This window comes from Desarmillaria tabescens (assembly GCF_030435595.1).
Source record: "Desarmillaria tabescens strain CCBAS 213 chromosome Unknown EV420scaffold_70, whole genome shotgun sequence".
NCBI lineage: Eukaryota > Fungi > Basidiomycota > Agaricomycetes > Agaricales > Physalacriaceae > Desarmillaria > Desarmillaria tabescens.
The window spans coordinates 173,597-200,789 of record NW_026848369.1 but is presented as its reverse complement, the minus strand read 5'-3'; the positions used below and the strand labels follow the sequence as shown (position 1 = coordinate 200,789).

The 27,193-nt window shown below is 46.4% G+C and overlaps 7 protein-coding genes across 7 annotated transcripts; 2 read left to right on the top strand and 5 right to left on the bottom strand.

The window, feature by feature from the left end:
- Positions 1-1,013: 1,013 nt before the first annotated feature.
- Positions 1,014-1,256, bottom strand: EV420DRAFT_1215315 (uncharacterized protein; the record flags this gene model as incomplete). Its single annotated transcript, XM_060466398.1, has 1 exon — positions 1,014-1,256. A coding segment is annotated over one exon (243 nt), but the record flags the coding sequence as incomplete, so codon positions are not given.
- A 3,729-nt stretch (positions 1,257-4,985) lies between these two features.
- EV420DRAFT_1650101 (uncharacterized protein) lies at positions 4,986-5,255 on the bottom strand (the record flags this gene model as incomplete). Its single annotated transcript, XM_060478412.1, has 3 exons — positions 4,986-5,042; positions 5,092-5,172; positions 5,241-5,255. 3 exons carry the CDS (start codon positions 5,253-5,255, stop codon positions 4,986-4,988), a joined length of 153 nt encoding a protein of 50 aa, XP_060323999.1.
- Positions 5,256-8,533: 3,278 nt separating this feature from the next.
- EV420DRAFT_1485654 (uncharacterized protein) lies at positions 8,534-10,602 on the top strand (the record flags this gene model as incomplete). The annotated part of the gene is given in 9 exon segments (XM_060470270.1): positions 8,534-8,598; positions 8,821-8,851; positions 9,019-9,079; positions 9,106-9,222; positions 9,242-9,375; positions 9,492-9,643; positions 9,713-9,777; positions 10,075-10,184; positions 10,234-10,602. 9 exon segments carry the CDS (start codon positions 8,534-8,536, stop codon positions 10,600-10,602), a joined length of 1,104 nt encoding a protein of 367 aa, XP_060323998.1.
- Positions 10,603-11,028: 426 nt separating this feature from the next.
- On the bottom strand, positions 11,029-11,721 carry EV420DRAFT_1650099 (uncharacterized protein; the record flags this gene model as incomplete). Its single annotated transcript, XM_060478411.1, has 1 exon — positions 11,029-11,721. The coding sequence occupies one exon, from the start codon at positions 11,719-11,721 to the stop codon at positions 11,029-11,031; it is 693 nt and encodes a 230-aa protein (XP_060323997.1).
- Positions 11,722-12,400: 679 nt separating this feature from the next.
- On the bottom strand, positions 12,401-13,864 carry EV420DRAFT_1485653 (Metalloprotease; the record flags this gene model as incomplete). The annotated part of the gene is made up of 8 exons (XM_060470269.1): positions 12,401-12,442; positions 12,491-12,592; positions 12,649-12,750; positions 12,813-12,888; positions 12,938-13,093; positions 13,324-13,402; positions 13,461-13,542; positions 13,598-13,864. 8 exons carry the CDS (start codon positions 13,862-13,864, stop codon positions 12,401-12,403), a joined length of 906 nt encoding a protein of 301 aa, XP_060323996.1.
- Positions 13,865-15,164: 1,300 nt separating this feature from the next.
- On the top strand, positions 15,165-16,106 carry EV420DRAFT_1580193 (uncharacterized protein). The gene is made up of 3 exons (XM_060474608.1): positions 15,165-15,494; positions 15,545-15,652; positions 15,706-16,106. Exons 1-3 carry the CDS (start codon positions 15,196-15,198, stop codon positions 15,887-15,889), a joined length of 591 nt encoding a protein of 196 aa, XP_060323995.1. The 5' UTR covers positions 15,165-15,195; the 3' UTR covers positions 15,890-16,106.
- An 866-nt stretch (positions 16,107-16,972) lies between these two features.
- Positions 16,973-19,375, bottom strand: EV420DRAFT_1485651 (ammonium transporter AmtB-like domain-containing protein; the record flags this gene model as incomplete). Its single annotated transcript, XM_060470268.1, has 12 exons — positions 16,973-17,158; positions 17,348-17,481; positions 17,547-17,662; positions 17,707-17,779; positions 17,831-17,906; positions 17,958-18,061; positions 18,112-18,180; positions 18,465-18,602; positions 18,814-18,946; positions 18,999-19,077; positions 19,130-19,212; positions 19,346-19,375. The coding sequence occupies 12 exons, from the start codon at positions 19,373-19,375 to the stop codon at positions 16,973-16,975; spliced, it is 1,221 nt and encodes a 406-aa protein (XP_060323994.1).
- Between the last annotated feature and the right edge of the window lie 7,818 nt (positions 19,376-27,193).

Here is a 27,193-nt window from a genome sequence, read left to right as displayed (position 1 = left end):
TCCTCTGTACTTCCAACACTGATATACCTACCAAATCGGATGACTCGGGAACAGCTGATACTAACGAAAATCATTGCTGACCTGCCAAGCAAAGCTGCAGACAATCGGAGAGCAATGATTCTGGCTTGTAGACACTAGAATACTGTACTGTTTCTTATCACAGAAGTGGTAGCCTTGTAGGTAAGGGAATGCATTGAAGGCACCGTTAAACCATTATTGTGGATATTGATAATGGACGAGATATAGATAAGTAGCAATATCCCACCATACGCTAGCGTGTAGGATTACAGTACATCACATACCAACAGGATTCAAAAAAAAAAAAAAATGGATATTGATTGGGAAGTTTAGACAATTTTAAGGTATTATATAGTAAAAGATATGCGAAATAAATCAATACGAGGCCACGGAAGGATGAAAAGCATGTTGGGCAAGTTCAACTCCAATGAAACGCAAATGTGACGAGTATGTCACACTTGCGTTCGAACCTTGTAACGCATGCGTTTTTGTCTCTTGACGTGCATGGGCTGCCTGTGCATTTGCGTGGATATTTAAACGCTTGCGAGAATGTTCAAAACGCTTGCGTTACCATGTGAACGCATGCGTAAATCAAGTGAACGCGTGCGTTAATGATTCAGACGCAACCATCACGAAGTTGATGCATTGCGTTCATAGGATGGGACTTGCGTTAGGCCTGCAGTCGATTAATTGTGTATCTGGGGCACCTTGTATGTAACTTATTTGATGTATGTTGTGTCTGAAACAACTGAGTTACCTCTATTAAGTATATATAACATTGTTCTGACATGCTATGTTCATCCGGAAATTAAGATATATTCGAAGGACTCAAGAACATTAAATAGCACTCGCATTCGTAGACAATGGCACGCACACGACACCATATACACGCAATGATGGAAACGCAAATGAACGGACCCGAAACGCAAATGAACGCGAACAAAACGCAAGCAAACGCAAGCACGCAGCACGCAAACGCAGAATTCTCCTCTCCCGAGCGGAACAGTCTCTCCATCCTTGGTAACAGTGAACGAGCGGGTTGGAAGGATATTATCCAAAATCTTCCCGCACTTCAAGATCTTCACCGACTCTGAACCAGTATTGGCTACAGTCGCTGTGAAGTTGAGATCGTCGACAGTGGTGACATTCGTCACAGGTCCAGAAAGGGAGATGGTAAGTCCACCATCTCTTTTGTACTGACTGACAAAGCCAGAGGGGGCGACGCTGAGAGTAATCAAAACAACGAGCGTGGTATGAAGTCGAGACTGATGATTAAGGTAGCCATTCCTCCTGTTTAAATGTCGGTATCCTTATCTCGAGAGCACAAGGACACACAAGACACTGAAGACATCGTGACAACGGAACACATGCGCGATGAGCATCGATCACCTCAGAGAGCAAAGTCTTGGAGGCTCTTGGCTAGAATTAATTGTAAGCAAACAGTCTGGAGTACTCGATTTTATGTTCCGGTACTACTCTACTTTGAAAGCGAAGACGTTAACCACTACTGTATCGAGAGAATGACGAAGACTCACAATCGTAAACAGGAACAGATGGACAACGCATGTCTCTTTAGAGTACGCTTTCACGAAATCTTATTCCACCGCAGTTTAGGCACAGACAGCTAATCAGTGTCACAGACATCGTGAGAAGGATGACGGGACAAACTCACCTTTCCATCAAAACCCCTAAGCTTGCTTCTTAGATCGATTGTTCTTGTGTTAACGGCCATAAACCGAATCATGATGTCGGTGCCTATAATAGACGAAAAAAGCCACGCTTCTGAGACAAATGGGTAGAAAGGAGATACAACGACCAAAAAGAACATCCTCCTTGCGAAGTACAATTGAGCGTCAATGAAGGACTCGACGGAGGGACAGCTAACCTCACGTCAGCTCCCCAAGTCTCGACAAATGCATCTGTAAGCCGCGACTTGTGATTTTGATGCAGCCTTCGGAATGTGACTCCCGATGACTGTGACTCAGCACAGTAATGCGAATGTGAATTACGATCAAAATGAGGGTAATTGAAACGTCGAACGTTAATATGAAATATTGAACGAGATGCGCAGCATGAGATTCAAACCCTGAGAAAATGCTAAAGATAAACGGCCTTGTTACCATAGCCACGATTAAGCGTAAGGTCATCAGCCTTCTGACATTCCATTCGTTTTGCAGCATCATTCTGACGTTATCCAATAAACAGCTGTACCGTTTGTAGAAAGGCCGAACGTTTTTCGGCGGCAACTTTGAAGAGTGCTCTTCGAACGATTACAGCATTCATGCCGCAGAAGTCTCACTGGAAGACGTATTGAGTATTCTTTGTCCAAAACAACACGGAAACCTATCGTAACGATTATGGGAGCAACATATACAGTTGGCCTAACTGTCGAGGAGCAGGCAGAATGAAGCGTACAAGAATTACTCCATCCGCACTGAACGTAATAGGACACTGCATTCTTTTGGCCCCGGTAGGTGTGGTACCGAAGGTAAAGCACCCGGCGATAATCTCGTATCATTAGGATAGGCAGCAAAGGAGTGGTTACTAAATTCTTACCAAGGACGTCTTTCAGGTCAACAAACATCGTAATGGACAATAGACACCAATATGATATGGATATGTTCGTGCGAACTAGCAGAACTCAATAAACGGGCGAAATGTAGATCCGCGTAAAATGATCTATCTCACCAGGCTGGCACTCGTCATTCAAATGTAGGGTCAGCATTTTCGCCGTTATCAACCGTGTTCTTGATAGGATTGAGGCCCTATATCACCAATATCAGCACAAAGAGAAACCCGTACGAGTTAAAGGAAATTAAATGAGATCTTGGAGGGAGACTGATCTCATAGAGCTTTAACCTCTCCAAAGTAGCAAGTATAGAAGACATCGCATCGTGTAAGAAAGCCATACGAACCAATAGTTCCGTACCCCAAAACGAAGCCTTCCGTAGTGAGGAGGGACCTAAGAATACTTAGCCTCGCTAGCTTTGCCGGAAAACGGTGAGAACAAAAGAATCTCAGGAAAGGAAATAAGCACGGACGCGGCAGTTTCACGCATCCAGCCCAACGGGGCCGTCAAATTCAAGGGTAGTTTGCCTTTCATCAGACGTTAGTGTAATGAAAGAAACTCGCGTCGACAGCCCCAATCAAGACGAAGTTAAATGACAACGGCTTCGTTTCCATCCATCAAGGAATACGTGCAGAGAAGGAGCGCCTTTCCGTGAAATTCTTCATTGTGAGGAACACCGTCAGAGGGCGGCGTAAGAGTCATTCTGACTTCGAAGCGACCTAGTATTAGGGCCGGCGGCATCCGGTTTTTGAAGCAAACAGAAGCGAGATACCCCTAGCGCGACAGCAACATTTTAGACCGCATTCATGTATGGCATTGGGAAGAGAATTGATTCAGATTATAAAGATCAGGTAAGTCGTTGGAAAGTTGTAGGTGTTAGATGTGCAAGTAAGACAAGGTTCAGTAAAGAAGTCCTTCGAGAGAACTCCACACTCACATCTTCATCGACCTTCCTCGAAAGGTACCGCTAGGTCTCGGACTACCTCAAACCAGCCAGCGCTTCATGGGTTCCAAATATTTTCACGAGCTATTACGGCCCATTTCTGGATGTACACAGATATCGGAATAACTTCGTCTAGAAGAGCAGTGTTGCTCGTACCAATAATCTCGACATCGATTCTCTACTCTCGGTATAGCAACCAGGACATTAATTACGACGTCTTTTTCAAAAATGAATGTGATGGTAGCGGCATGGGATTAATGAATGACATGGTAAGTAAGACAGAACGGCAAAGCGCAACGAAAGAGAAACAACAACAGTCAAAACCGTACCACGACTACACGTTGCGTTCTTGGCTTCAATATTTCAGGACAGTCGCATCGCCGCTCATTAATTACGATTAAATTATTCGCCTATGACATATAACTAAGCAATGGAGGAATTCTTTGATTGCCTTGATTTCCTTCCACTCATAACGCCGGAATCTACAAATCAATAAAGGATACTGGAAAGTAAGCACCGTGATTTGACTGTAACATGTTCACCTCCCCTGGAGAGTCATCGAGGCGTACTTTACTGAGATTGATGGACCGTAGATGTGTTGACTGAGGAACTCTACCACTAGATCTCAAAACATTCTACGGAAGCCAAAGCGGATAATTTTCATTCTCGAGACCTAGCTTAAGGAGGGGATCCTTCAGCTATCTCATGCGTTAGTGTTTCCGTGCTTCTCTATGCTCATATTCACTATTATCAGAAGAATACGACGACTACATGAACATTCGTCCTTTTATTGAGCCCAGATGCTTGGCTCTGTAAATGGAATAGATCAATGCAAGCGCCGCGAAGTGGATAAACGAACCAGAGGATCACTTGCATTGACACTCTCAGACTCGAATGAAAGGAATTGTGGGGGTTCGGTTAACAGCCTCCTGATTTCGTCTGTTAGAATCGCAGGGCCGTTCTCAAACGAAGTGAGTGGCAAGAATGGATTACGTCTGTGGCAAACCCGACATGGAGACTAAGTACGAAACATACAGCCTTGTTACTAGAAATCCCCGAGGAAATAGGCAAACACGTAAGTAAATCCATACGAGCACCCAAATAGCGACTATCTGCTAGTGTTATAAGAAGTTCGAAATCTCACATGTCGATGGTGAGGGCTTGTTGCTAGCGCTCTTATCTCAATGTCTCCTGTGATATGGATGAGTTTATGACAGGTTCGACTTGCTAGTGTAGGGCCTCGTCGTCACAACGGAAATGGTACATTGAGACTTGGCCAAGAGCGTAAACAAGGATTTGGGGCATGGAATTATTACACATCTTTCTCTAGCATGGGTTCTACCCAGTAGTACAAGCTGCTTTCATTATTACACCCTGAAACTAACCACGACGAAACACGCTCGCAGATCTACGGTATTAAGTGTCCAGCAAGTTCTCACTAAGAAAGTGAATCACTTACGGCAAGGTTATGGTTCCTCCATCATCGCGCTTGATGAGAACCATTTGCGTGCCCTATAGACTGTCAATCGAAATACGTGCTATTTGAGTGCGCGGTACTCACGTCTGTCATGCGACTTGATGACTCGACAACACCTTTCAGGAGTTGTCCACTCGAGTTGTAAAAGAAGACACGATCGCCGACCTAAATTGTAAAGAAGAAAAACATGGCATTAGATTTCGATGGCCAAGGAGGATAGGAAAATAGCGCACAAGAAACACGTTCATAGACGAAATGTTGGTGGGGTGATGTTAATTAACTTTTGTTATATGCAACATGACGGTTTAAGTACCTACCAGAGATTTTTCTTTTATTATTAGAGAAGCGGCGTGTTCATGCAATATGTAATTTCGGGGGAAATATACCAGAGACCGTCAGGGTTATTGGCCATGTAAACACTTACTCTATCAGACAAGCATGACCCGCTTTGTGGAGGGATTATTCCCCTAATTAGAAGAGATCAACATTTCCGATGACTTGCTTTGTTGCTTGGGCGGACGTAGATAGACGTTGGATAGATGAAAACCGGATTTTCATTGAGAAGAGTCTTTTGAGGAACATCATGAAGGTAGATAGACTATTTTCAGCGAAAGATTAAAAATACGCAAAAGGAAAATTTACAAGAAATTGTAAGAAGTAAGTCCGCTCTCACGGATGCAAACGAATTGAGACCATGGGCGTCCATCTTGGCATAAGATTTGTATATTCAGTATTGTGCACAGTGTAGTTTTACCCGACATGAAAGCTCAAAGAATTGACTCATCTATTTCAGCCAAGGTACATCTGACCGGTCTACCGGCTCCTGACTTAATGCGAGTAGAAGCCATGTATGTGAATCCTACGCAAAAACTCCCGCAGCATGTAAAACACGTGGACCTATGTTCTCCCCTGAAAAGACTATTTAATCTGATAGACTGTACTGAATTACGTATCCTGACGACGTAAAAATTAACAGATCGCATGCCCGATCATCTTTCGTTATTGTACGCGACAATTTCCACCGGTGCTCTCCAGGCTATGGCGGGGATCAGTGAATCTAGAAAGCGTGGCTATGTATAGGTAATAGAAACGATGGAGAACCATCACCGTCGCATCCTGAGCAAATGGACTGGCCATGGTTCATAGTCTAGTTGTATGCCCGCACGTGAAAGGGTGAATTATAATGCAACCAAGTTTCACTGACTGATACTCCCTCGAAAGAGCGATAGAGGTACAATAAATTGGTGTTTATTTTGCATCATATACGGACTGCAGAGATGCCTGAGACATTTCAATTTCGGGAGTGCTCACATATGGGGATGATGGAAAAAGGTATCTGATATCGGAGATGATGGTATGTCTGAGCTACACATGGTCGAGGTCTCAAGATATGCTAATGCCTGATTGTAGATGTGTTTCCTGGCTTATGGATTATAATTCAGTTCTCAAAGCCTAAGCTCTCGCTAATATAAGCGTGTCTCTAATCATCTATCTATATCCTGTATATACTTCGTGGACCTTCTTGGCCTTCGACTGGGTGTTCCATTTTCTGCACCGACAGGACTCGCTCGAAACGAGGACGGAATTACGCGCATCTGCAGGACAACTGTACTGCATCTCGGATTTATGCACCTAAGGCTAATGATAATCCTCCGTATTCTCGTCACCAAATTTTGTTTCTTCAGCATATTTACTCTCTTAGTCTGGCCCGAGCTAGTCTTGGGGTCATATGATGGAAGACTATCCGAACGATTAAGCTGTTTTCTACTGCGCCAGGTATTTAAGTATTATCTACACACCCTGTTGGCTAAGCGTTAGCAGGTAAAAATCAGCTTGCACGGTTATGGATGCCGTTGTGCATTACGTATATGGTCCTAATAGCTTTGCGTGCAGCTGAATCGCTGGCGAAGATGAGATACATCTTCCGGTAGATCGCAGCCTGAGGCTTTCAATGTGGACATCCTATTTTTATCTGTACTGACTGGTTTCACGCTAAAACGGTGTCTCCGAATGCCACCGGACAATTTCCACTATCTCCTTTTCATGAAGAAGGTCGTGTATCATCAGATCTGCCGTAAGCAACTACGGCAGATATCACTTTGGAGAGTAACTATACCTGGCACGTTTCTCATCCTGCTAATATTAGGTATGATCGGTTTTTTTTTTGTTGGCCATTTACTAGATGACAGGGCTACTTTGAACCTTACATTCATTGAGGAACACTTGGGTAGATATCCTGCATCATCCAAACTAACTCTGTGTGAGTGTCGCAGTAGTCAGACATGGGATAGACTTTTCCACGGGATGTTGCCCGCACAATCTGATTGGACTAGCATCGGCCGATACTTGTAGCTGCTTGGTGGCAACGCGGACCCAGAGACGTAGAAGTCCCAGCCGGGAAGACTAATTATACATCTTCTAAAGGCACCTGGAAACATGCTGGCCGAAACACTTAAGTGCGTGTATTAGATGACTGTTTAAAACCGAGCACGCCTCCGTCCACCGAACCCAGGGCCTTCGAACATGGCTAGGTTGGCGTGGATACCTACTTAGGAGCTTTGATGATCAATCACAGCGAGGCATGACAGGGAAGAGATGGCTCACTCACTTTCTTGCCTTGGAGCGAGTCCTAACATCGGACCTCACCCTAAACATGATGCATGAAATTTTTAAACCAAGACCACGGCCCTGACTACTCTATACTTATAACCTGTGTGATAGGGTTGTAGGTCAATACAAAAATTCGATGATAAGGTTAGATTCGGAAGATACGGTCCGAGATTCAATGACGCGTCGGTCACATGTCTCGTTTGATTGCTCTTGTTTGAAAATTTCGACGCTTTGTCTTTTTTCCTTCTTCCTCTAAGGGGGACCTCCGCCAGTCCGCTCTAATGCGGGACTGACATCTACCCAAGGCATGCTGAGTATAAGTCTTTGACTTAGACTCGTTTGGTGCTTGCAGCATTGTTCATCCTCGACGAACATGGCCTGATGTTCGCGTGCGGCCAAAACTCCTTCGACTCCGATGTCGGCTGGGAAGCGTTCATCTATGGCAGCCTGTTGTGATTCCCTTCAAAGGAGAACATGGTGAGCTCCTGTAATCGCCAACCCAGAAAGCCTTGCCCTTATCGAACCTTGCTTCAGCATATATGCCCGTTCGCCAACACTGCACTATGTCGCCCTAGAACAGGTGACGGTCAATTCTTGTCAGAAGGTCCCGCGCGCAGGTTAAAGTACGTTGCTACTCCACCTGAAGATACGTACCTGCTGATTGATGACCAGGTTGCTCCAAGTTTCGGCGTGCTTCGTCTTCCCCGTTATATGTCGCGTCAATAGGAAGCTCCCAGCTCCAACCTACCAAGAACGCCGGGCATGGATGCTACTATGAAATGCTACGCAGGTGCGCTATACAGGCTCGTTTCGAAAACTACAGCCAGTTAACCCAACATTCAGTTAGCTAGGGCGTAGGCTGACTCATGGATGTCGCCTTGTGAAGCGCGTTGCACGTCCTTGAGAGTTTCACGACATGCCGCTCTTACCCGGCATGGCCTGCATTCACATTGTTCCTCTTTCGCTTTATAACGCCACATCGTGAGTCCCCTTTCCTCACACATCATCCTCTGATGAACCGCACATTCCCCTTGCATTTTGACGGCCCCGTTGGGCTGGAATGCGCGAAGCTCTGTTGCGTCCGTATTTCTCTCACTGAGATTATTACTCCCGCCTGTTTCCCGTGCTCCCGGTTTCGCTCACGATGTTATTCTTAGACCTCTCACCTCTATAGAGAGGACTTGTATCTTTGTTGGTTCGCAGCTCCGCAGTTTCCGGTGGTTACCTTTTTGAGGTAAGCGCACAACACTTCACTTTCCTGTTCTTCTCGCATGATGCAATATCTTCTATATTTGCTACTTCAGAGGGCTACGCAGCCCGATGAGACTATTTTTCCACCAAGATCTCTGATTCTCTTTTGTCTCAGTCGTGGTGTAATCTGTGCTGACACTCGCGTTGCAGGGTCGTACTTCCATCAATACCAAGCGCCAGTCTAGCTTTCAGGATTCCCGTCGTCCACGAAGTGATGAATTTGCTATTACTTTCTAGATCCTTCCCTCCGACATACGGAAGCCGTCTTCTATTCCGAGTTCATTTCGTTTTGGATGCTGGAGCTGTGCCTTTACGGTTTGGCCGACTATTCGATTGTACTATTCGATACGATTGGTATCAGTGTTTTCTTTAGGAAAGAAATGTCATCTTGCTACTTCGTGGAACGATGCCGTGGTCAAGACTTGCGATCACAGTCGGTTATTGGCCGATTTTCCATACCTTAACCGAATCAAGCCTTCAAGTATTGCATCAGCATTGGATACTGTGGTCCGCATCTACTGGCCGCTTCCTTTTCCCTAGAGTGAAAGTCGATGTTAATTTCTCTCCCGGTACTCCTAACATGAATGAGAGGCACCCGTCAACCACACGAGCCTGTTTTTCAGGCTCGCGTTTCCAGAAAGTTGAGTTACCAGTTCAACCACGCCACGGTCAATGAGTGGGGCGAATTGTATGAGCATCCATTGGGTTGCGTCTGGAAGCAGAATACGATGTCATCGTCGGATGCTTCACCTCACGCACTAGGGCGATGGCCTATGTATGTATGCCCGTTGCAGTTGTTGTATTCCCTGCTGTGAAATAAATTAATTACTTAGTCGCCTCTTAGAGAGGAGGAATACTTGTACCGACACATTTTGTTTCTTTGTGCAATTGACGCTGGGGAATTGGGATGTGCGTATCCATTTGCCTATGTACGCCCGAAAGAATACGTAGATTATTTGAAATTCAAAGATCAGCGCGGTGCCGAAATAGACTCGGGGTCTCCTTTCTTTTCCTTCTAACGGTCACACTCACCATCTCTTGGCCTCTTTATTACAGCCACTCCTATGGACGAACACCAAGTTTTTCTAGGTTTTGCTGTGATTACCGATTGGTCAGGCGATGAACAGGACGCCAGTTCCCAGTCAGCGACACGAGCAAGTGCTTTACTTGCGACTCCGGTGATTCCAACGTGAGGCCCTCGGGCAGTCGTATTCCGCGCGGCGAGGGAAGTCACTCGTATCTTTAAAAAGGAAGGATGCACATTTGCGATCCTCGGGAGTACAGCGTGCTATCTGTACGGAAATGACCGTCTAAATGTGGGTACTTATGTCTCGTCATGGCGGATTCTGACAAAGGCGTATATAGGACCTCGACATCCTGATGTCATCACATACCTGCAAACCAGAGTGCTTGAAGGAACTCTTGGTCACTAAGAATCCGGACCGATTTTATCTCACAGACGCTAAGACATCCGGAGCTACCTGGAGGGTCCTTTGGTACCACGACCACAACGTGGATGGGAAACTGGAGAAAACCAAAGTTGACATCCTCAAACGGGGGGTGTTACAGCTCCCGATGATATTTTCAGAGGCTATCGTCGATAAGCAGGGATTACCCGTCGTCCCCATGTCGATTCTGTTGTTGCACAAACTGAAGGGGTGGAGGGATAATATGGAGTCGACGCAACTGCGTCTTCGGAGCAAGCATAATGCGGATGTGGGAGATATAGGATAGATGTTGAAGATCGTCGTGGAGGGAATGAGTATTCAGGAAAAGAAAAATTCGACGTATTGGAAACAGTTTGCCCTGGAACGGTTTGATCAGGAATTCCGGGATGGGACCGAGCGTCGGGTGAGGTTGTTTTGTTCGAGGTTCCCAGAGTATCGTGCTATGTGGCGGAAGCTAGGCTGGTAGGACCAACTACATCTTTTCTGTTCACTCTGTACTTCCGTATCTATAACCTCGCTGAACTTTTGACGCAGAAGCTTTCAGAGAACTTAGATATGATTAGACTTTTAGGGTTGTTCTGTGTTTGCGGTCCCCAGCATTGAAGATTTAGAGGCTTCGGTCTTATAGAGTGAAGAGAACAACCGGAAATGTGGGAGGGAACATGGTGACACGGGTGAGGAAACGGAATTCATTCACTGTTAAGTTTATAGTTCATGCATAGAAAGGTACGTATCGTTCGGTCATGTCAAGCATAATCGTCGTATCTAATGCTGGTGGTGGTGAAGGCCGCGTACGGACTCGGGTAGACGAGTCAGAGCTAGACGAGGAAAAGGAGCTCGCGTTGGAAGACACGCGATTCCTGCGGTGACGTGTTTGGTGTGTAGGCCTAGTAACATTCGAAGAAGATGGCTGTGGTGGGACAGTGTAAGGAACGGACTGGCCATGAGTTTGGTTATGCGGAACACGAGTAGGGTTCCTTGTTTCGGAGGCAGCGCGATTCGCCGCTCCGGCAGTGGAATTGTCAGGAACTAAAGTATTGCTAAGCTCGTTCCGAGGTGCATTATTGGGTTCGTTATGAGGTCGACGGGTGGAGGCCGTAGGACGATTTCTTGCTACAGCGGTGAGATTGTAAGGAACCAGAGTGTTGCTAAAACCGTACCCGTTACGAGGTGGATTGGTGATGGACGAACGGTGGGAAGCTTGGTCGTTACCACCAGTCGAATTCCAGAGAGAACCATGCTGAGGGTAGGAAATGTGTGCCGGATACGCAGAAGTATTGGAACGGTGGTTCTGCGAAGGCGGGTGTGTATAAGCTCCCTCGTAAGAGGGGATAGAGAGCAGTTCTGGGGGCGTTATTGCGACTGTGATACGGATAAGTTGACGCGGGTACGCGGCCGTGCCCATTTGTGACAGAGGGAGAGATTGCTGGCGGTGGTAGTTATGGTTCTGATCCACAATTACGTCTCTAAACGAAGATAATTTGTCTGAGTAAGATGGCCGCTCCAGGAAACCTTTTTCAACTGACCTTGCAGAGGCCCGGACTTTCTATGATTTGGAAGGAGGAAAGGACGAATATATATAGGTCTCTGACGGGCCGCCGTTACTGATCTTGCGTAACAGCTTGGCAGACGGGGTGGATGTGCATCAAGAACGAGGCGCTTGATTAGCGCCATGGATGGAGAGAAATCTCATGTTACTATAATACTCTTCGTCGAATCTCATGGATGCAACCGTGTTGGCTACGTGCTGTATTGGCCCTTCTATTCCGTTAATCATGAAACCAGTCTGATTCAACTGTGCAAACAAGATGGAAGCCATAATCCCAGATCGCGGTCGGAGAAAGGGCATTATTCCTATAACAACCGTTTTCGAATGTGGGTAATGCCAGATGCACGGGAAAAGTCTACCTGTCTCCAGAGTGATTCAGCTTGCCGTCAACCAAGACATACTTAGGTAACATTTCAGAGGAAGACACAAACATGTATTGATATAAACGAGTCAATCACATATAAACAACATCACTATTTAACGAAATTCCGAACCTCAATTTGTCGAAATCCCACATCAATAGGCGACTCTGTTTCTAACTGCACTGATTGGCCTTGTAAACCTCATTCGCGAAGCACTAGGGATAATGTCAGTATGAATTTCACATAGATCGCAGACAACATACTTCGTAACTATCAGCATTGACAGCTTGTTCAGCAGGAAGAAGCGCCCGGTCGTTAGCGCAGCCATAGGCGACATCGATGGTATGGGAAGTAGCATGAGTGAACTAAATAACAGAAACCCTAAACTTGTCGATCAATGTACATCAAGAATAGCTCGTACCTCATGGAGAGTAACCCCGTCAGCAGTAACCGTATCATCGACTGAACCGGAACAAATAGCCGCACTGCCATCCAAGGTGAAAAAGAGATTGCAAAAGAAAATCTGGCACCAACGAACGGTCGGTCAGATCCTGTCAGTTACATGCCCATGATGGAAATACGTACATTCGTACTGGGTTGGGCAGTATAGGCAACAAGACCTTGCTGAGAACAAAGAAGGAGTGGATCCGTGCAGTCCATTCTGCAGAAATTTGAGAGGTTGAAAAAGAAGATAGATGGAAATGGCATACGTCCTTGTGTTAGATGATTCGTTTGCGATTCTATCAAATACCGCGCGAACCGTGTCTGTCGGCGTAGTGCCGAAGTAAGAATTATAGAGAGAATTAGTACCGTTCGCTGCAATATAAGAGGACGCTGCAGAAGCTAATGCTTTCGCCTCTGTATAGCTGAAGCATGTGTGAGAGAAGTGAAGGCCAGAAATGAGGAGCACATAGACCGACCCTTCATCGATCCAGAACGCTGTGTTACTGTTGGTGCAGACATCAACTGCGCGCGTATTCAGGGACAGGAAAAAGATCCCTCTTCGCCAAGTCGCCAGAGACGTTCACATCAACAGAGCTAGACGATACCGAAACATGATCAAGGCTCGCCGCATCGGTGACTCTAGCTTCTGGACTAGTGATAGAGAAGGACTGTCACAGGCGTGAACGTGAATGTTCCTGGGCCAGCCGAAGCAAAGTCAAACAGCGCCGATACTTTGTAGCGAGAATATAGGATTAGCAAAAATCGATAGATAGGAAATGTACTACTTACCATCATGCTCCGCAGTAACCGATTGTCCAGGAGGAATGACCGCAAAGGTAGAGTCATTAGTGTCCTTCAAAGAAACCGAAATCTGCAGGAAATATGTGAATCGGGGGCATAGGAGACAGTATATGGTGGAAAGCCACCTTGATCCCAGTGAAGTCGACGGTTTCTCCATCCTTGGTGACAGTGAAAGATTGGGTTGGAAGCATGTCATCAAAAATCGTCCCGTACTTCAAGATCTTCACCGACTCTGAGCCAGTGTTGGCTACAGTCGCCGTGAACTTGAGATCATCGATACTGGTGACATCGGACGCTGGTCCAGACAAGGAGACGCTAAGACCAGCATCTCTCTTGTAAGGACTGGCGAAGGTAGAGAGGGCAAGGGCGAGGGCAATGAAAGAAGTGAGCATACTATGAAGTCGAGAGTATACTTGACTGACGATCGATGCAGTTCCCCTCTTTCTTAAATATCGTTTGGAGGCCGTTCTATGAAATCATCGTGACAATGAGGTACATGCGAAAATGAACTCGGTAATTTCTTCAGAAAGAGGCGTTCCTTGACTAGAATGAATTTAGATACATAACCAGTCAAGGTGTCAAAGAAAATGCCGGTTAGAAACCGGGCGTCTGTTCCATAAATATCAATGTCAAGTTCCGTATGTCAAAAATAATACCCGTACTTTCGCCTTCTCCGCCAAGGCATGGCTGAGGTCGGTTGGAGAACGAAGAAATCGTTCAGTTGTACGCACTTCCAGTCAAGCGAGCTCTGAAGAATGTCTTGACTAGTAATTCTTCTCATGACGGATGTTAGTGCCGCACTTTTAGGAGCTTTGAAATCCTCAATGCGACTTCAACGGGAGAATGCACTAATTTTAGCGCTATCCTCGGAAGGAATGTCAGGTGAATGATCAGGTCTCAGAAAGGAGTAGTTAAACCTAGTACAATGTGTATGCAGAGCGGATACCCGCAGAACTTCAATTGCAGTTGTCAATCTGGTACGATCGTGAATGAGTTAATTCATGTACAAGGACAGATATGCTCAAGAAAACCTACCAGTCATTTAGAGCTAATGCGGATATGCGTGCTGCTGATAATATCACGCTCAAGACTCATGAGAACAAACTGCAAGGATAAGGGAAACGGCTAAAAGGGATACTGTACCTCAAGGATCTCTCTGTTCCGGAACTATTAACATTAGCCACCTTCATATCATGAGAATACCGAAGACTTATAAGTACAAAGAAATCGACGGAGGGATAGCGCTCGATTCCTCCGTATGTGCTGATTGTCAGCTTTGCGAACGACCGCTGCTAGTCAGCTTCCTGAAAAATAAATCTAGCATGCGTCTGGAGCCTGGGGGCCGGCGATTTCTCCCTAGCTAGCCATTTGTATTTCCCCAAATCTCGAGGCCCATTGAGTACTTACTGTAATGACCTGTGCCTCGAACGGATGAGACGTCCGCGTTCCTCTTATCGATGGGATAACCGAGGTTTTAATGACCGGAGACAAACAGTCTTCATTCCAAGTACAAACAGTCGCCAATGAACAACTGCCATCCTGTCAGCGGGAGCCTACCAGTCGATGCGTAATCACACGAAGATTGGTAAAATCAAAATAAGTAGCATGAGTCAACGACGAACGTCTGTCAACGTCACAGAATGAACGAGCATGTGATCCTGCGAACTTTCAATCTGTCCATCGGGCCGTAACCTTCGTCAAAGACCACAGCGCATGGCTTGCCATGTTTGGGCTGTGGACCCGGCCGTTCCTTATTGGGACCTTGTGCCGGTACCAACACCAACACCAACATCATATCCTTTCCATGAAACACATTAAAAGACCCTCACATATTCCATGCTCGGAGTCCTCCAAACTTCAACGCGATACCTTTATCCGGTGGAACACATTTCTAATTGACCTCATTACCCGCTCCATCACCTCGATCATCGATGTACTAAAAGGTCCATATTCACAGGGCGAGAAAGTTCCCGGAGGTCCTTCCCAAAGCTGTACTAAAATATTCCAGACGAACGCCGACCTGTACGATGCTGATGTGAACTCATCTCCGCGTCTGATTTCTCATATTCCAGCCAAAAACGCGTCTTACAGCGCAAGACAAACTGCTGTTTGATCCCCGGAACCATATCCCGAGAATCGACAGAGGTAACGTGGATGGTACCCCGTATTTCGTGTACTTGGTGAGTCTTTCCTGTACCCAATGAGTAGTGTCCGCCAAGACCTTTCCTACTAGTTCTCTTTGTGAAACCGCCGGCCTGGTTCAAATGCAGTTCTCATGTACAAGGACCTCTTTCCGTTCTTTAATAACAACGCGTCCGGCGTCGATATCAATGTGCATCTCCTTCTCATTCCTTCCTCTCAGCTCGGGTGTTCATCTCAACTACCACATCATCATTTCCCGCGAGGGAGGATCATGACTCCTTCCTACCTATATGCCGACACCGATACCGAATTTGATAGCAAATATCTTCCATGGTGATATCAGAGACGAATATCTACCGGGCTAGGAAAGGAGGAGGAGGAGGATGACGACAAAATGGTGTCGGTGGTTGACTATGCTGAAGGAGGAGGTCGTGAGGCGGTCGTGGGTTGTGGATAGGCAAGATTCTTTTGTGCTTTCTCGAATCAATGCGGCTTTCTATAAATCAAGAACCTGAACTAGGATGGACGGGAAGAACATCAATCATAAAGACACAGGATGCATTGGTGATATTCACAAGGTCTCTCCTTGAAATATTGGCACCGTATAAATCACATTAAGCACCCAACTTCTCGCCAAGACTCGGCTTTCAGCTAACTTTCCACACAGCCGGACAAGAGAAGTTCATCAATATCACGTTAGAAGTAGAACCCGAAGGATGTACTCACAAGTATGCGATGAGAATCCAGACATCCAGCCTGTTCAGTGAAAACAGGAATGGGATGAACCCAACCACTCTAGCCATTCCCATACCGTTTCCCTGCGCATCGAATACAGTCCAAGGCCACGTTCCCCAAAGCGATGGGATAAACACCTGCAGAAACGAACAATTACAACCTTCGTTCCCCTTCCTTTTCCAAGGGAAATTTCACGTAGAGATATTTCATGGGGTCCGTTCGGCGTTACTGTGCAGATTAGTTTGATACAGGCAGACGTTGAGATATACGAAAGACATACTACTTGGCGAAGGAGCAAAGAGCTGGTGCGACTTATGGGGGAACAACGTTTATTTCAAGGTCATCGCTTCCGCTCACCTCGTAATAACCTCTGACTGGTGGATGGCTCGTGTGTGTGTGCAACTCTTTTCGATGTGCACGAAGAGATATGGGCGTTCCTTAGAAGAATGGATTTGGGGGAGCAAGAGATGAGCGCATGGATGAGAACTGCACGACAAGGAATAATTGACCTCGCATTGCGGTCGGTCGTTTTCAAAGGCCCAGACGCAGTTCTGATGCACGTCGATATTGATGTATGCCTCCCTCCCTGTCTCACACGTTCTTGGATACCACTTCCACGTTTACTACCCTACGAACTTCACAAGATCGAATTCGAGATGTGCGACTTCCACAGCTCCACATCTTCCGGGGAGGAGAGACATAATACAGCTGATGGGGGGAGATGAGAATATGGCGCCAAGGATGTTGGGGAAGGTGATTTGGGAGCGGGTATTGGGTATGATAGTGAGGAGGATGGGTAGGATTCTTTTCTGTTGAGTTCGTAAAGCTAAAGCTTGATTATGGTTCCTCAGTTGCGCAAGTTACGTGCAAGGTTAATAATTAATATTGGAGCTGCATTCATATTCTACGATGCAATATTCTATAAGGAAATCTAAAGTCCAAACGGAAGGAATAACTATACTCGAAACCCCACACTACTATGCCGGCACCGCACGCACCTCAACCCCCTTCTCCCCCAAACTCCCACTCCCACCATCAGTATCACACCCCCTCTCAAACCCAGCATAATCATAAGCAAGCTCTCCCATATCCCACTCATCCAATCCCCTCACCTCCTCCTCCTCCTCCTCCCCTACCCCGGGATCCAATGCATAACCCACAATATAAGACTAGTCATCACGAACGTATACGGCACACCCGTAACACTATCCGCAAGCTGGTACCCCAACTGGACGTAATTCCTGTCTATCCAACCCCCAGGTATCACCGCGATCCCATCAAAGGATGCCCGGTGAAGAGGTTCCCAAGTACGCCTTCGATCCCATGGGACGCCCAGATACCGAGGGTGTCATCGTACCTGAATGTGTACTTGAGTTGGGTGGCAAAGTTGCAGCATATACCGGCGAGGACGCCGAAGAGGACGGCCGCGGCTAGGTGTGGGGTGTAAGTGCCAAGTGGGAGAGGGGGAAGGGTTGACTTACGCGCTCCAACGAACCCACAAGCGGGTGTGATAGCGACTAAACCGGTGATAGCACCAGAGCAGAACCCAATGACAGACTATTTTCGCTCAAGGCGGTAGTCCCACAGCATCCAAGTGAGGCCACCTACGCTCGCAGCCAAGTTCGTCACGATACAGGCATGTGCAGCTCGGAGGTTAGCACTAAGCGCACTCCCGCCGTTGAACCCAAACCATCCAAACCACAGAAACACAACTGCACCACCATCAGATCGACTATACCAAAACCCAAATGCGAGAACTCACCTCCAAGCACAACATACGTCGTATTATGCGGTCTATACATAACCCTCTCCGTCCCCCACCCTTCCTTTCCTGCTATACATCACATCACCTTAGCTTGGAGAGAGGAGAGGAGAAATGGAGGACGAACACGCATCGTAGGTGATGTTTTCCATCGCGGAAAGGGAAAAGAAGCGAGGGTGGGAATCACAGTGAGACATAAAAATGGCTTCTTTGATCGAGAAGAAGCTTCTTTATTGCAGGCTCGGGCTTGGCATACCCCTGGGGAGACGCGAAGCATATGGAACGTGTTAAAGATAACAGGAGAGTCTGGATTGGGCACATAGACTTGACTGGTACTATTACATGATGACTACCTTCATCCCCGCTTATCCTTTCCACCCCGCAAAAGAATCCCCATCGTCCTCTCCTCAGCGTCACCATCATACCCACACTCCCCCCCCCCATGACATCATCCCAAACGCCTTCCCTAACACCGTCCGCCACCGCGGATCCTCCATGGCGTCATATCCTCATCTTCGTCGCCATCCCCACACCGAGGCCCCCATCAGCTGTATAATCTCCCTCTTAAAGGACATCCCCGATGTTTGCATGGAGGGAGCTGCGGATGTGTGTTGTGTTCGAGTTCCGGCGGGGAATAGGGAAGGCCTGCAAGTTAGTAGACTAAGCACAGAGCATTGACTAATACAGACAGAAAGGACTCACCATGTACACGAAATATAGGAGTACAATCCATGTTACCTCGGTCGACTTTCGGGGTAGGGGTCCAGCAAACAAGCAACGGTTCGTATTGCTCTCCATGGCGCACGTTCGGATTGAGGGAGGGACGTTGAACTAGCTCGAACAGGGTTAGCATTGACGGGGCCGGGAAATACTGATGTAGTACTCACAACGGTATGAGGATCCCTCGATACGTGACGGGTACGTTGACCGGTTCCTCGATATAGATCTTTGGCATAGTCGTCCACCCTATAACCAAAATGAGGATCGCCTCAAGCTCCAGGAAGCATTGGGGACGTACCCGGAAAATACAATCTGTATCCTCGTCTCCAGACCCACAGGGTAATCCCATCTGACACCACTCCACACCCGTACACCTCCACACTACAAGGAGAAATCCTTGAAAAGGAGTGGCACGATATCCTGCGTTCGTCGTTTCAAAAGAGGATTCCATAAAGGAAAGATAGTATGACTCGCCTTCGTAAACACCCTCTAAGCCGTCTCGTCATCGTCGTACGCGGTCTAGGGTCCAGGGGAAGGAAGGCATGTTCAGGCTATCACTACATGTTAATATTTATCAATGCGATAGCATTAATGAACGTGCCAAGATCGTAGCTTGACGAATGCAAGGAGGCAATAAAAAAACTGCCGTTATGGATGCCCGACTCTCCTTCTTGAGCTTAGTTATCAATGCGATAGCATTAATAAGAAAATTGCCATTATAGATGCTCGACTCTCCTTCTTGAGCTAGAGTCGACGTCTGTGGAGCATCAGTTAAACAGACCTCGACTTTTGAACACGGTGTAGCTACCACAGACTAAAAAGAGCCTACAAAGCCATCATTAGCCAGGCTCATTGACTTAAATTTTCGGTGCACTTTACCTTTGTTACTCGTAAGGAACGGGTCTCATAGCAAAGAATAAAGCAACCAAACATAAGGGTAAATGAACGGCAGGTGAAGATGGTCAGGAAAGGACATACCTTCCAAACGTGGTGGTACGAGTAAATGCTGGCAGCGTGACAAAAGTCACGAAACAACGAACGCATCACTGAGCACGGGACTTGGACATGCCAATATCCCGCCGGGCCGGCAGACGATGAGTGAGTAAGTGGAAAACAGAGACGAGGAAGATGGGTGGGAAGGGATGGGGAGATAGGATTCAGAGCAGATTTCGCCTCTGCTTTTATATTCAAAATTTCCTGACAGAAATAGAATATCAAACCTGACGGGTATGAGAATAACTACACGGACGTCTGAGTAATTCCAATATGGTGACAGGAATACTCGAACGTACCCAATTTCGCAACATCCACTATCCACTGATCGTTGGTAAAAAAAAAAAAACTTTGAAGGTTCTTCTCATTCATTTTTGAACGTTGGTATTATCATACAAGGCGGAGGAAGACTGTCATCTCCACAGTAATCGGATGCGGGTTCTGATTGTCCAAACCGTAAATACATTACAACCAAGCCAAAGTCGGTAGCTTTGAACATGTTATTGAATTATCGATGCCGTGTTTTCTCTGAACCCAGTGAATGTGATTGGCAGTGCGCTTCAGTGCATGGAAACGGACCTCATGTAGAATAAAACAAGTCAACTATAGATAATCCATCAGTTACCTGAGCAGGAACGACTCAATATCACTCATAGCGTAATTCACGAGTCTGTGCAGGGTCATCAATATCAACCTCTAAAAGGAAATCCACACTCGGGAACGAGCGAAAAGCTTTGCGCTATTTCCCACAAAATTCAAAACACGAACCAGTTGTAATCCGTCATATGTATCCGATCCCTCCTCCTACACAAGACAACCCGTAAATTCCAGAACTGCGTTGTGCACCATTCCGAATTCCACCACCTTCCGCAACACCCGTTGAGCCCATCGACATTCTTGGCCTTATGGTATACTCGTTCCATTGTAGTTCCCTTACGCTCTTCGCATTCCCACAACAGAGGTACCTCAAAATTGGAATAACCAGATATTTGATATATGCTCAACTTAGACGAGTATCGTTATCCCTGTTCTTCAGATTTTCTGGATGTCGAACCTATAGATATGCCGAAGAATGATGGTGCTGTTTCTGTGGCATCGGTGTGTATACGTTTCATGCCAGTTCGTTGTGTTGGTGAGAATCGGTGCAAAGATCACCGACAGCGACGAGTAGCAGTATTCATAAGAGTTGAAGAGTAATCAGTACCAGTCTAAGATTATCAGGAGAGAGGATGACAAACCATCCACGTCCCATTCCAAGAAGAGCGGAAGACGAGTCGAACGGGAATCAAAATTAAGGGCTGACGCCACAGCATCGTGGCACGAGGCACGCTCTCCATAAAGAACCTTCAGCATCCACTAAAACCGACGTCATACCCAGTCTTGAGGAGGTAGGAACTCGAACAGGCCGTATCACTGCTATGACAACTCAAAGTAACGGAGAATCCTGAAAGCAACCGTAAGGAAAGGAAGACAGAACTTTCGGACACGAACGAGGATATGAACAGTCAAAGTTAGCACATTACACGCCGCTTCAATGGCAGGATACAGGTGTCTAGTGGATTTAGCGGGATCACGATCAGAAAAAGAAGTAGATGCTCGTTCATACGTAACACAAATCCAGCCGTTTGAAACACGGAAGAAAGGAAAGCAAGGTAGTACAGGATTGGGGTAGGAGGCGATGGTGATAGTGGTAGTGCAAGATAAGGACGCGTCACAGAGCGGTCCGGAACTGGAGTCTTACGTGGTCCAGGTACATCCCTCCGAATCAACCATCTCTTCCCTCACTCGTCAAGCCATTCTCTCACTCGTACGCAATGTGACGACCTCTCGAATGTTCAGCAAACCTCTGGAATTCGGCAGGCTGCAAATTCAGGGTGCTACCTGTCAATCATTAGCCGATGTTGTGGATATTTGGATAAGCGAACGGTTCTAAATTCATATTTGTGGTTTCCTTACTTTCTAACGTGATTATATTCGTTCTCAGTCTAGAGTCCCGGAGAAACATGATCAAGGGCAATGGGCTCTACCAATGATGTCCATTTAGATACATCAATTCGAACTCGAGATCTTCTACTCGGCCTCGTATACCGGTGACTCTTGATCGTTTGAGGAATTGGGTGTAGCTCGATGGTTTCTTCTTCTCGTGAGTATTCAACCAATTCTCGATGTGTACATCATTTAATAGAGATAATCTAATAGGATTCGATGATTGTATACCGATTTTGAAGGGAGGTCCCTTGCGTATATCAAAATTTGGCACAAAATTCGGAGTGGATTTGAAAGTGAGTTCCAGTTTATTTCTGAATACGTGCAAAAGAGTTCGGACTCTTTGTCCTCTCGATGCAGGAAACCAGATTTTATTGCCATAACTACTACATACAGATTTGTGGATGCTCGTAGCTTCAAATCTACATATCAAGCTTTCATTACAATCGTTTTATTTCGATCTCGAGCGCTTTTCTGCTCCCTCCTAACCAGTACAAGCTAATTCCCGTCCGCTATTACTTCTGTGGTACCGAGTGACGAGCCTAAATCATGGATAACGATTCATCAAGTCAGGGGTGGCCTGGTAATCAAGAAACAAGACGTACCATTTCTCTAAACGGCATGCTACCGAGCCTTGAAAACCAGGAATGCTCGCATTTCAAGAACTGATCTTAACTGGCACTCGGAACCGGCCAATCCGTGAATGAAATAGAGAAATAATGGGAGAAATTCGACTTATTGATGGCTGTTTTAGGGTGTACCATTACCGGTAGCCTTCCTTTGGTTACTAGTAGACGCTAATATCAATGTGTTGACGTTACTCCGTGTATGACGTCTATCGTGTTTTCTATCGATCTACCCAAGGAAATACCAACAATAGGTGAGTGAGTATTCTATCCTTCGAAATGAGAAGAATAACTCATGATTTAATTGGTGCAGACTTTCAACAGACAACGATAATAAACCAGGATGGCCATGTCTTGACGGCTTACAATTGCCCACATGCGTAATTAATGGATTTATGAAAGAGAAGAGTAATGATTGGAGAAAATCATCCATCTATATCCTTTATATACTCCGTGGACCTTCTTGGCCTTCGACTGGGTGTTCCATTTTCTGTGCTGACAGGAGCAGGTTGGGATTTGAAAACTCAAATTTATAATCGCAACTCATCACGGCCACATGCTCTGATTTTCGAACTATCACGTTTTATGGGGTTGAATCGTAATGTAAATACCAGATGCAGACTGAAGGTAAGCAATTGAGGGGCCTTCCCCTAGCCTTTCCAGCACAACTAAGTACTACTGAACTGGTCATCGGTATGCACAGAGCTCTTCCTTCCTTATGCAGCCATATAGGACCTTCCAAGTGAGCGAGGGACATACTTGTGGCTGCAAGAGTGTGCTGGAACTATGGAGGAACTTGGCATCAAGGGGTTGGGAACGCGTCGCGCGACGCGTGTCAGTTAGGACACGCGTCAGTCACGTGTGATAACTGATTGGTCGTGTTCGTGGCCGCAAATCAAATTCGGTACAACCATTTAATAACTAGTACTCTTTGTGTTGCTTTTACCTAAATGATGTCGAGACACCTGAGCATGCATTGCTGGTGTGTGTGGGTAACAACGCGGTCGTTGTGGCACGGTCTAAGGCCTTCGTCCACCTGATCCGGCTATTTCCGAACCTCCCTCTCTCACACATCACCCCTGGAAACCCGCACAGGATTCTCAAGAAGCCGATCTTCACCGGACCGACAATTCATTTGGTAGCCAAGTTCATTTGGGAAATCTACAGATTTTCGGATCTACCCCATTTACCTCTTTGACAGTTCTCTTGTCGACTCGGAGAACCGAAGTGGCATCCCTTTGGATGCTTAGCCTGTGTCTCGAATCTCTCACACTTCTTGCGCTCTACAGCCTGAAACACGGTGAGCTCGTCGTCTGTGGGTGTGCTGGGTAGTACAGTATACAAATTCCCTAGCTAGTTATTTGTACTGTACGCCACGGCCGTCTCTACAGTGGACAATGTCGTGTAATATGGTGATGACTTTCCTTCTTCTCCCTGGTTTTTCATCAATGATTGTTGGGCTCCTCAATTCTATGCCTCCAGACCAGAAGCTCCCGGTAAAATTGGCGTATTCTTGCCTTGACAATGTCAGTACGATGCCGTTCATTCTCGACGAAGAATCAAGTTGCTCCGATGTAGCACCATACGCATGAAGAACTCGCTCGAAATGACGACAAATTACGCATTTGCAGGCGACTGTACTGCATGTCGGATTTACGCAAGTAAGGATAAGGATCTCCTCCGTATTCTCGTCACCAAATTTAGTTTCTTCAGTATATATACGCTCTGGCAGAGCTATCTTGGAATCATGTTATGTAATCCAAGCTCTAGCCAACGATTAAGCTGTTTTCCACTGCGCCAGGTATTTAAGCACTGTCTATTCACCTTGTGGACTGAGCGTTAGCGGTATAAATCGGCTTGGACAATTATGGGTGCTGTTGTTCACTACGAATATGGCTTAATAACATTGCATGCATCTGAATCGCTTGCGAATATGTTGAAGATATAGCTTCCAGCGCATCGCAGTATGAGGCTTTCGATGCGGATATCTAACTTTATCCGTACTGAATGGTTTCGCGCTAGAAGGGTGTCTCCGAATGCCGCCGGACAGTTCCCGACACCTCCGTTTCATGAAGAAGGACATGTATCATCAGTTCTGCTGTAATGAAAGACGGCGAATATCACTTATCAGAATAACTATACTTGGCACGTTTCTCAACCTGCTAATATTAGGCATGATCGACTTTTTTGTTTTTCACTGACCATTTACTAGATGATAGGCCGCTTTGAGCGTTATATTCATGGAGGAACACTTGGGTCGATATCCTGCTGTATCATCCAAACTAACTCTGTATGAGTGGCGCTGTAGTCGGACATGGGTCAGACCCTTCCACAGGACGTTGCCTGCACAATCTGATTGGACCCCCATCGGCAGATACTTGTAGCTGCTTGGTGGCAACGCGAACACAGAGACGTAGAAATCCGAGCCGGGAAATCTAATTATACATCTTCTCAAGGTACCTGAAACCATGCTGGCCGAAACACTTGGGTGCGTGTATTAGATAGATGGCTATTTGAAACTAAAATCAGGCAGTCTCATATTTTCGTGTAGTTCGTACACTGTTACCACGACAAATGTTGGTCCGTAAGCCAGTCCCGGAACTGTCCTTCACAATGAGCAGTCTCACACTTAAATGCGGTGATATCGGTGTCCGTGTAGATAGGTACAAAATCGAGAACAGCACTTTTGATTGTGGTTATATTTTTACACGACATGATCCCAGCGGGTCTTCTTGTCTTCACTTCCTGCAACTACCCATGAAAAACGCTTGCAGATCTATGGTCACGAGACATTAGAAGGTCATTGCAACGAAAGACTCAAGAGAAAGAGAGCTACTAACGGTAGAGTGATGGTCCTCCCATTATCGCACTTGATGAGAACCATTTGAGTACCCTATAGCGGATAAGACCCCGGTTAAATGATGTACTGCTCGAGAGAACGGAACTCACGCCGAGCATGGAGCTGGTGGACTCGACGACACCTCTAATGAGTTGTCCCCTCGAGCCGTAGAAGAAGACGCGTGAACCACTCTAAATAGTGGAAATGAAAAATGTGTGTAGAATACACCGTGAAGAACGCAAAGAGGACACACTGGAAACGCGTTCATAGGCAAAACAGGCTAGCAGGTAGGTTGGTTGGTTGGTAGAATTACGATAGGGCAATGGATGGCTGCAAATCTGAGTCTACGCAATGCGCTGGTTTAAATACCTTCAAACCATTGTTGTCTCAGTTCCGGGATTATGGGAAATGGTGTATCATGTATGTAACGGACCCCAAATGATCTGGGAAATTCGGACTTGGAGTGCACAGAACAACCACCCAGAACTGGTCCGAGTTAGCCACAACCGATGATTTGCGTGCATACTCTCACAAGCACTAATGACAGGCGCCTAAGGTATAGATAGTTCAATACTTCGTGCAATTAAAGTGGCGTATATAATCCATACATTCATTTTATACATATATGACGGTTCCGAAGGGAAGCCTGAGACTCGAGAGATTCAGAACAAACTGAAGCGGGATCGGTCCAAGGACATTTGGGGAGCTACGGTCGCACACAACTTATTCGACGGATATGCAGATTTGAGGTGCGAAGAATTTTGGTACAGTCAAACCCGAGAGTCTCATAATTGTTATGGTCAGAGACCTCTGTCACTCGGAGTTCGTTATTCAGTATCCGGACTATGCTCTCATCAGATGTTACCCTCGCATCTTATGAAGTATGCATTGTACACGGATGCAGAAAGTTAGAAACTTTGAATGAGAGAACCCATCCGATGTATGTCCAATCGTGCGGGCATGTAAGAACCACCTGGAATGCAGGGCCGGATAGTGGATGGTGCCGAGAATGACCAAATCGACAAAGCGTAACTAGTACGGACCTCGTTGCTCTTCTCACATCGCTTAGACATACATTGGTCGAAGGGCCGTGGCGCATCTCGACTCCCAGAGGGAGCACATCGGAATACTTAGTTCAATAGCGAATTCTATAGGATCCATGCCGTATGTACCATGTACATGCATAGGACGTGTGACGGGAATGAAAAGTCCTGCCTCATACTAGATACTCTATGCGTGTATTACTGGTAGTAGCCATCTTCCCAAACCTTAGAGACCACTTACTTTAGGCACGTCGATACAATTGTTTTAGCCTACTATCTGATGGGCTAGTCGGCTAGAGTTTAGAAGTATGAACATCTGTTAGGATACTGGTAGACACGCGTAGCTTGATTCGTTCCCTCGTTCCTGGCAGAGATAATTAGTCCGGAATAGCCCCAAACAAAAATAGTACCTCCGCTGGCTGAAGCGTCACTATGACTGCCCAGAAAGTGGAAGCCTTTTGGGGATGATAGGAAAAACAATTTAATCGTGGCCTAGTACGGGAAGGAGTGAGAGACTGGCACATGAACCGCATTGAAGAGTTCTTGATGAGGTCTCTGTGAAGTCGAGGCATAAGATGAAACAGGTCCAAGGTGAACTATAGGAAGTTTACGGGTGTCCAGGTCGTTGTGCACAAGACCGTAAATCTCAGACGAGTGAACAAGAGGACGAGCCAACAAGCAAATGAAGGCGTGGCTTTTCAGTACCGTGAGGAACGCGATAAAGGTCTATGGCATCCGTAGGGCATGACCTAGATTCACAAGTTTATTTCCAGGATGGTGATGGGGCGCCAGCGGTTGAGGGAGTATTATGGGAGAATAGTTAATAGGCACCGTCTAAATCGGTAACCCAATGGGGTCGAAGGCGAAGTGCGGCG

What these genes read in the sequence shown, in the direction of transcription:
- EV420DRAFT_1580193 (XM_060474608.1), top strand. Translation starts at nt 15,196, where the DNA reads ATGTTTGGGCTGTGGACCCGGCCGTTCCTTATTGGGACCTTGTGCCGG. An exon ending in TTCCAGACGAACGCCGACCT is followed by an intron (nt 15,495 to 15,544) that starts GTACGATGCTGA and finishes CTCATATTCCAG; the next exon opens with CCAAAAACGCGTCTTACAGC. An exon ending in CCCCGTATTTCGTGTACTTG is followed by an intron (nt 15,653 to 15,705) that starts GTGAGTCTTTCC and finishes CTTTCCTACTAG; the next exon opens with TTCTCTTTGTGAAACCGCCG.